The 9,183-nt window shown below is 50.5% G+C and overlaps 1 protein-coding gene across 1 annotated transcript; it reads left to right on the top strand.

Annotated features, from left to right (window-relative positions):
• The first annotated feature begins 4,336 nt into the window (after nt 1-4,336).
• On the top strand, nt 4,337-7,402 carry FOXS1 (forkhead box S1). The gene has a single exon (XM_035124305.3). It carries the CDS (start codon nt 5,772-5,774, stop codon nt 7,122-7,124), a length of 1,353 nt encoding a protein of 450 aa, XP_034980196.2. The 5' UTR covers nt 4,337-5,771; the 3' UTR covers nt 7,125-7,402.
• The last annotated feature ends 1,781 nt before the right edge of the window (nt 7,403-9,183 follow it).

Below are 9,183 nucleotides of genomic sequence, written 5' to 3'. Positions count from 1 at the left end.
GGAAACTACAGCTAATCCAGAATGCGGCAGCTAGACTGGTGACTGGGAGCGGCCGCCGAGACCACATAACACCGGTCTTGAAAGATCTACATTGGCTCCCAGTAGGTTTCTGAGCACAATTCAAAGTGTTGGTGCTGACCTTTAAAGCCCTAAATGGCCTCAGTCGAGTTTACCTGAAGGAGCGTCTCCACCCCCATCGTTCTGCCCGGACACTGAGGTTCAGTGCCGAGGGCCTTTTGGCGGTTCCCTCACTGCGAGAAGCCAAGTTGCAGGGAACCAGGCAGAGGGCCTTCTCGGTGGTGGCGCCTGCCCTGTGGAACGCCCTTCCATCAGATGTCAAAGAGAAAAACAGCTACCAGATTTTTAGAAGATATCTGAAGGTAGCCCTGTTTAGAGAGGTTTTTAATCTTTAATCAATTATTTTATTCTTCTGGAAGCCGCACAGAGTGGCTGGGGAACCCAGCCAGATGGGCAGGGTATAAATAATAAAATATTATTATTATTATTATTATTATTATTATTATTATTATTATTATTATTATTATTTTATTCTTGTCATAAATTGGCTTCTTGTGCTGGGAAGAGATTTGCAAATTCAGTCAACTAAGCCTAGTCCTCTCTAAGGCACGGGAACCGAGCCAAAATCACATGCGGACCCTTGGCACTGAACCCCCCCCCAAGCCATTCTCTCTGTGCTTTTGTGCTCTGAGATGTGGTTTGGTTTGGTGCAACCTTTCAAGCAATCCACCGAGCATTTATTTGCATCTATTCATTTGCTTTGAAGTGTGTGATTTGCTCTGTCCTTCGTTGGTTAAAGAGATGGGAAGGCAGCTGAGAATCTTGTTGCTTTCCGCAGTCCTTTTTGTCTACCCCTCTCCTGCCAGCTGTGTAGGTGGGGGGAAAAGACAGGGGGCTCCTACACCTTTAATAGTTGGGTAGAAGAGGAAAGTTTAGCAGATTCAGCCTGGCCTGCAGCAATTACAGATGCAAGAGCCCTGGGCACATCACTTTAGCGATGGTGGGGGAAGGGAAGGCAAAAATAGGACTCCTGTGCCTTTAATTATAGTTGTGTAGAAGAGAGAATTTCAGCAGCTGCAGCATAGGACTATTAAAGACAGAGGAACCCTTATCTGGGCACCCTGGGCATACCTGCCAAGTTGCTGTCAGAGAAATAAGGGACCGGGTTGGAAATAGCAGACCGGAAGTAGCGCTGCTGCTACTTTGGAACTGGGCAGAGCATGCTCAGAAGTGACTTTTGATGCTGCTTTGCCCAGTTCCAAAATGGCCGTCGCGCCAGAAGTTGCACTGCAGCCATTTTGGAACTGGGCAGAGCAGCATTAAAAGTCGCTTCTGAGCATGCTCCGCCCAGTTCCAAAATGGCCGCCGCGCCAGAATAAACCGGGGAAAAACAAAAAACAGCAGGAACAGCTGGAAAAACAGGGATTTCCCGGGGAAAACGGGAGACTTGGCAGCTATGACCCTGGGATGGGAGAGGGGAATGGGCAGCAGGAACACCTGAGACTGCTGTGTCCGTCCTGTTTCATCCCTAGTTTTTAGAGACTGGGGCACTTCCAGACAGCCACTATTTCTGCGGGGGATTCCATCACCTTCAGGTTGTGCAATTGCAATTGCTTTGGACGTCTTGTGCAACGATCTCACTTCCCCCAAAGGCTGGACTTTTTGCAATTGGGAAAGTGAATGGGAAAGTGCACTTGAAAGTGTGAGAGGACACTCTTGACGCAACATCGTGTGACCTCTCCACCCCCACCCCCAATAACAGAATGAATTTTCTTTAAATAGCTTAAGTCGTCTTAACCTCTCTGCAAATAGAGCAGGATGAAGCTCCCTCGGTGAATCTGGCTTGCAGCCTGGCAAGCCCCCTGCTAACCTTCGCTGAGGTCCTGAGCAAACATGCTAAAAAAGCCAATGCAATTCTGGGCTGCATCAATAGGAGTATAGCGTCTAGATCAAGGGAAGTAATAGTACCACTGTATTCTGCTCTGGTCAGACCTCCCCTGGAGTACTGTGTCCAGTTCTGGGCACCACAATTCAAGAAGGATACTGACAAGCTGGAACGTGTCCAGAAGAGGGCAACCAAAATGGTCAAAGGCCTGGAAACGATGCCTTATGAGGAACGGCTTAGGGAGCTGGGTATGTTTAGCCTGGAGAAGAGAAGGTTAAGGGCTGATATGATAGCCATGTTCAAATATATAAAAGGATGTCATATGGAGGAGGGAGAGGGGTTGTTTTCTGCTGCTCCAGAGAAGCGGACACAGAGCAATGGATTCAAGCTACAAGAAAGAAGCTTCCACCTAAACATTAGGAAGAACTTCCTGACAGTAAGAGCTGTTCGGCAGTGGAATTTGCTACCAAGGAGTGTGGTGGAGTCTCCTTCTTTGGAGGTCTTTAAGCGGAGGCTTGACAGACATATGTCAAAAATGCTTTGATGGTGTTTCCTGCTTGGCAGGGGGTTGGACTGGATGGCCCTTGTGGTCTCTTCCAACTCTATGATTCTATGTTTCCTCCCCCCCAGGGATTGCAGGCAGGCAGAGACAGGATTGTTGTAATGCGGCGAAATTTCGGACCTGAGCAGCCACAGGTGGATACTTCCCAGCCTGCTCATGTAGCTTCTGAGAGCAGCTTGAAACACAGCCATGCTGGCAAGAGATGATGGGAGTTGTAGTCCAAAGTGGGCTGTGAATGCTAAGAGTTGTAGTACACAATAACTACTATAGAGAAGTTTTCAGTGTTTTATTGCAACCCAGTCAGACAGGTGACATATTATTATTATTATTATTATTATTATTATTATTATTATTATTATTATTATTATTGCACCAGATTGTGAAGGGTGAGTGTAAACAAACAGCAGGCTTTGGGGGAGATCTTTTCTTGCATTTGCCACTAGGGGGAAGCAGGATCCCATTGTACAAGACACGGCTGTTTTCATTCCCAGTGCTTACCTTAAGTTCTCAAGAGATTCCCAATTTAGTTTAAAAACAAAGGGAAAGACGGAAAGTTTGGAAGCAACATCCAGATATCCCATGTATGGTACATGTCAGACAAGCAGGATAGCAAGGGAATTGCATCCGAAGTTTAAATCGCTGGGTGCTCTTCTCTAGTGGTGGTTCATGTGCAGGAGAGAGCAGAGAGGCATTTGTAATGCAGATGAACAGCTTGGGCAAGGTCTGGGCCTTCTCAGGGATTGTCAGCTGCTGAAATGTACGCATGTGAACTTGTTGAAAAACCTTTTTTGAGGAAGCTGCCTGCTATGGATTTAATAAGAGGTTTGCTCCAAGATATGTCTTGTGACTCTGAAAAAGCCCTCAGCCAGGACTGTGAAGCTACAGGACTCCTAGTGCTCGTAGATGGATTTCTTAAACTTCCCATCCCAAAGGGATCCTGAATAAGAACTCTGGAAACCAGCTACCTACGGAGCCTCTATAGTTCTTTTTTTGCTTATACTGTGTCTTTGCCAATATAGCTTTAATTCCATTTCATCTATGAACATGATGAGTTCTTTCTACAAAAATTCTATGCGGTGATTGAAATAATTTGTACTTTGCACGTTTGCATGGTCTGTGCCTGTTTCTCACTTTGATTCGGTGAACGTCATAGTTCTGCAAAGACCTAGCAAAAGATGAGAGAGGGTAGAAAACGATGAGGCAGGCTGCCACTAGGGGGCACGTTTGCTGTGCTGGGGGGGGGGTTCAGTACTTTAAAAGGGTCTTTTTGAAGGGCTGCGCCACATGTTGATTTTTAAAAATTATTTAGGGGGAAATAATAGTAATGTTAAAGTATTTTAAATTGCAATTATTATTATTATTATTATTATTATTATTATTATTATTATTATTATTATTATTTATACCCCGCCCATCTGGCCAGGTTCCCCCAGCCACTCTGGGCGGCTTCCAACAAAATATTAAAATACAGAAATCAAACATTAAAAGCTTCCCTAAACAGGGAATAATAATAATAATAATGCCTGTTCAACTGTTCCTAAAATGATGTTGGTGCAATTAATGTCACTTCTTTATAAAGCACAACAGTTATGCTCTGCATAATGACAGCAAGGTCCCTCCGTGAAGGCAACATGTCAATCACCCAGCCCTACCTAGCATTATTAGGCAATAGCAAGGATAAAGCTCCCATTTGCTGCTAGCCGTGGTGGCTGGTTTGTATCCTCACTGCTGGGGGCGCTATGCCTCTGATTCCTGGATGCTGGGCTAAATGGCCACTGACTGTTCCAGCAGATGGGCTCTTAACGTTCCTATGAGGCAATGGATTCTGGGGTGCCATTGAAAAGGCCGCAAGTGGTCCATTATTCAGGCTGCAATCCTAGAGACTTATTATCAGGGGTGCCAACTTGAAGAAAATATTTGGAGGGAACAGGTAAGCCTCACCCCGCATAATTGATCACAAGACAACCCATTAAAATGGCAATGCCCATCAACTTTTTGGGGGGCGGGGGGCGGACTCAGCACCCCTCAAATACTTTATTGGGGGGCAAAGGGATCTCAACTGCTAGGAGTTGGCTCCGATAATGATGATTTGTGACTGGGTTGCCCCATCCACTCTGAGCAGCTTCCAACAGAATATAAAACAGTGCAGTGATGGAACTGTCAAAAGGCCGTCAGCACGGGACCTCATTGTCTGGGCTGAACAATAGGGGTGGAGACGCTCCTTCAGGTCTACTGGGCTGAGGCCACTTAGGGCTTTAAAGGTCAGCACCAATACTTTGAATTGTGCCCGGAAACGTACTGGGAGCCAATGTAGATCTTTCAAGACCAGTGTTATATGGTCTCGGCGGCCGCTCCCAGTCACCAGTCTAGCTGCCGCATTCTGGATTAGTTGTAGTTTCCAAGTCACCTTCAAAGGTAGCCCCATATACAGCACATTGCAGTAGCCCAAGCGGGAGATAACCAGAGCATATACTACTCTGCCGAGAAAGGTGTGCAGGCAGGTAGGGTCTCGGTCGAGAGTAAGCCCTGCTGGCTTCAGCGGGACTTCTGGGCAAACCTATATAGAAGGAATCGAGCCCAAGAGCCCTCTCCCCTCCTGCAGTTTCCAGAAACTGGTTTTCAGGAGCATTGCTGTGCAGATAGAGCAACACCATCTTGGCTTGCAGCCCTCGAAAGCCCTCCATGAGCTTGTCTAATCCACTTTCCAAGTTGGTGGCCACCTCTGCCTCTTGAAAGAGGGAGTTCCATATGTGCTGCACGGAGAATTCCTTCCTTTCATCTGTCTCGAATCTTCCAGCACTTAGCTTCACGGGATCCCCACAAAGTTCTAGTTGTCAGGAGAGAGGGAGAGCGGCAATTATCCGCCCAGGCCCAGATGTAGCTGTTGCTGACACCAAACATTTTTGGGGTAGCGCCGATCTTGCCCTGCCTCCTGCTACTGGGCTGCTGCCTTCTATTTTATAAACTCTGCTTGGACTAACGAAACGACCCCAAACGACCTAGCTGCAGCTTCCAGGCTGCCTTCACCATCTCCATCCTGGCCCCCGCCAGCTGCGTCTGGGAATGGCTTTGAGGTGGCATTTCCTCTTGCGCGGAGGCGATGATGCTCAGAGCCTGGCCAGCAAAGGAACAGGAGCTGCTCTCAGCCCCTCCTCTGGGTCCCTGTGGGCAGGAGGTGGAGCCGCTCAGCCCTCTTTTCCAGACGGGAGAGAGGCTGGACCACAGCAGAGTTTTAAACCAAGTCGGTAGGACAGGATTTTCCCCAGGACTTCGCAGAGCCTGCTGCTTGGAGGAGAGGGAGTGGAGATGCAGCTGGAATATCTCCACCCGGCTGCTTCTTCCCGGTCCAGCCTGCCTCCCCTATGCGAGGCTGGAGGAGGAGGAGGAGGAGAAGGCAACCAGCTGGCCATGGGGTTTGCCAGGTACGCAGCCCCAGAGCCATTCCAGGGGTCCCGTTCGCCTCTGGCCCCCGAAGGGACCAAGCCTCCGTACAGCTACATTGCCCTCATCACCATGGCCATTCAGAGCACCCCAGAGAAGAGGATCACCCTCAACGGCATCTACCGCTACATCACGGCGCGTTTCGGCTACTACCGGGAGAACAAGCAAGGCTGGCAGAACAGCATCCGCCACAACTTGTCTCTCAACGAGTGCTTCGTCAAGGTGCCGCGGGACGACAAGAAGCCCGGCAAGGGCAACTTCTGGACCCTGGACCCCGACTGCCACAACATGTTCGAGAACGGCAGCTTCCTGCGGCGCAGACGCCGCTTCACCCGCAAGAGGGGCGCCGAGGGCCACAGGAAGCCGCTGGCGAAATGCCCGCTCTTGGTGGAGAAAGCCATCAAAGTAGAAAGCGGCTCTGGTTCTTCGCCAGCTGCTGTGGGCCTGCTCCAGGGCTCCTGCCAAGAGAAGACGCTGCCCTTGGAGGTGCCCGCCGTTGCAGGCCGAAGCCCCAGTGACCTGGCACTTCCTGGCCAGGAGCACCTGGGCTCCGGAGGCCTGGCCTGCGGCAAGAGCTACCCACAGAGGCAGCCGTGCCTTGCTCCGTACGACCGACAGGCCTGCTACCAAGCCCTGCTGGACTGCTCCCAGGTGAAGGAGCCAGCCCTGGATGGCATGCAAGCCAGCCCTCCTTCCCAGGTGGGCGACAGGATGGCACAGGAACCCACAGAGGCTAAGGAGCCCCTTCAGGGCAGCCCCAAAACACCTCTGGGGCCTCCTAAGAGTGGGCAGGATGGGAAGGCTTTTGGGCAGCTGGCCCCAACCTTCCTGGGCCCTAGCAAGGGTGCCCAGGCCTGCAGCCGCCAGTCATCGCCTTTTGAAGGCGAGGCCTATGCCAAGCCTTCTGTCTTGCCCGTTTTTGGCTCCCTGGGCTACTCGGGAGCCGATTCCCTGAGCGGGAACTACCAGTGCCGCCTGCAGGCCCTGAACTTCTGCGTCAACGAGCACGGGGGCTGCGGCACAGCCTTGGAGCACCTTTTGACAGCCACCGTGGGCACTGGGTCCTCGGCCCCCAGCCAGCCAGCCTCCTTCATGCCACTTCAAGGAGAGCAGGAAGCCTGGGGCGGGGGGCCCTTCTCCCTCCAAGGAGGCAGCGGGTACCAGCTGGGGCTCCCCCACTGTCTCTACAGGACCCCTGGCATGTTCTTCTTCGAGTGATGGAGGAGTGCGGGTGGTGTCTCGGGAGCAGACAGCACTCGCGTCCTCCCCGCCAGGGGACCAGGGCTCGACCCCCCCCCCAATGTAAGTTATTGACTCCTGGCTGGCAGAGTAAAGAAGGGACTCTAAAATAGCAGAGCCCTCCAGCTTCTGACCAGCAACACTTTCGTCCCGTCTGGATAAAAAAAACAGCAACGGCATCTCCCACCCGGCGGATGGAACCTGTGTTTTTTTTAAGAAGGAAAAATTGGTTAGCGGAATAAATGCGCTTCCCACTTCTTGGTGCAGATTTGCTTTCTCTGTCGGCTGGGGTGGGAGCTGGGCAAAGGGCAGGGGGCAGGGGTCGGGTCACATCTGGGCATGGGGTTTGTGGCAGGACAAGGTGCTGGGAGGGTTCAGAAGTGGATTTTTGCCAGGATGTGTTTGCAAAACATCCTCTGAATTCGCCTGGATTAACCACGTTGTATTCTGGTCTGCAGCTCACTAAGGAAGCAGGTGTGCTCAGCGGGGGGGGGGGGTCCAAGGTCTCCGCACCCAGAGGGGTCTGCTGGTGGGTCCTTTTGACCCAGATGTGGTTGCCAGGTGGCCAGAATTTTGCCCTTGACCAAGGAGAAAGTAAAACCAGGGCTTGCGGAAGATGTTAGGTGGTTTGATGTTGTTTTCCTCCTTTCTGTGAGTTTTATTTTAAAGGTGGAACCCTTAAGAAGGCTGCCCTCTCCACATGCTCGTAGGTAGCCTTGCCTTGTGGCAACTTATTTAACAAGAATGCCCCCTGTCATTGGGAAAAAGCCACTCTGCACATTCTTTTTATTCTAATCCCTCCTTTCCTCCAAGGAGCTCGGTGTCAGATATTTTCCCACACACACACCATCTTTAACTCACAACAACCCTGTGAGGTAGGTTAGCATAAAAAAGGCCAACTGGTCCAAGGTCACACCCGTGTGACAAATTAAGCATTGAACCTGCGCCTTTCCACGCCTGTTGCGACAGTTTAACAATTATGACTACACAAGCTGTCAGAAGAACTCTGTCTCTTTATCTGCATTGAAAATAGTTTTCCTTTGCAATATGCCTCATGGTTGTTGTTTTTTTAAAGCGCTTTTCTTGAAGGAAAGTTCTGTATATGCTCTAAATCACCAGAGGGTCCAGAATGCTGGAAAGACAGTTCTGCAACCCTTGGCTGTCTCCTTATTCCACTTTCTCTTGGGTCCACCCCTCTGTGTGTGGTGGGGGCAGAGCAGCCCCATGGAATAGGTTGGTATTTGGGCCAGTGGCCAGCAACTACTACCCCCCCCCCCCAAAAAAAGGGGTTGCCAGAGAGATCTGCTAACTCTCCGGACTGAAGAAGTTTTAGAGCTGTATGCCGTGTTGGTATTTTTAAGCAATGGAGAAGGATGTCTCTGCGAAAAAGCAGCAACCCACACATCTGGGTTCTGCCCCACTTCTTTAGCATTTTGGCAGGCCTATCCCTGGTCCAGTGCAAATATCTATGGCGCTCGCAGATGACTTGTTAACCGAGCATTCAACCAGATTTGTTTGCAGGGAGATTAGATGATGTTGGCTATTTAATAAGCATTCATTCCTTCTGGGGAGTTTAGATGCTTTCCCAGTGTGTCCCCGTCACTTCCCTTCCTGCAAAGGGCCCTTCCAGACTGTGCCCTTTCTAGTGCGATTCTGTCATATCCTGGCTGCACAGTTAGTGGATCTAGAGCTCGTCCTTAATAAATGTGATTCCCCCAAAGATTGAGTGAGGAGAGGGATGGGGAAATGGGAGTAAACACTGCGAGGTTGACTCTTGCCTTGAAGAAAAGTTGTGCACAGCCCTCAACAGGGGGGAAAGGTTTCAGGGCCGCAGCATTTTCTACTCTGGCCCCAATCCCACGCTTTCCACACACCGACAGGACATGGCAAATTTCTCATGGCTTATACCTGTGCCCCGGGGAAAAGGTTACCTTCTTAATGCCTGAGGTTCAGGCTCCTAGGGTGGGGGTGAAAGTCCTTAAGTATGCCCCAAATTCAGCGAGTGGCTCACAAGATGCTGCGCTTTTGGTTGCCTCGC

This window comes from Zootoca vivipara, chromosome 7 (genome assembly GCF_965207765.1).
Source record: "Zootoca vivipara chromosome 7, rZooViv2.hap1.1, whole genome shotgun sequence".
Lineage (NCBI taxonomy): Eukaryota > Metazoa > Chordata > Lepidosauria > Squamata > Lacertidae > Zootoca > Zootoca vivipara.
The sequence above is the reverse complement of the archived record's forward strand: the minus strand, read 5'-3'. Positions and strand labels throughout refer to the sequence as shown.

Bases quoted from the DNA above. Each gene is read 5' to 3' on its own strand.
- FOXS1 (XM_035124305.3), top strand. From the start codon at position 5,772: ATGCAGCTGGAATATCTCCACCCGGCTGCTTCTTCCCGGTCCAGCCTG.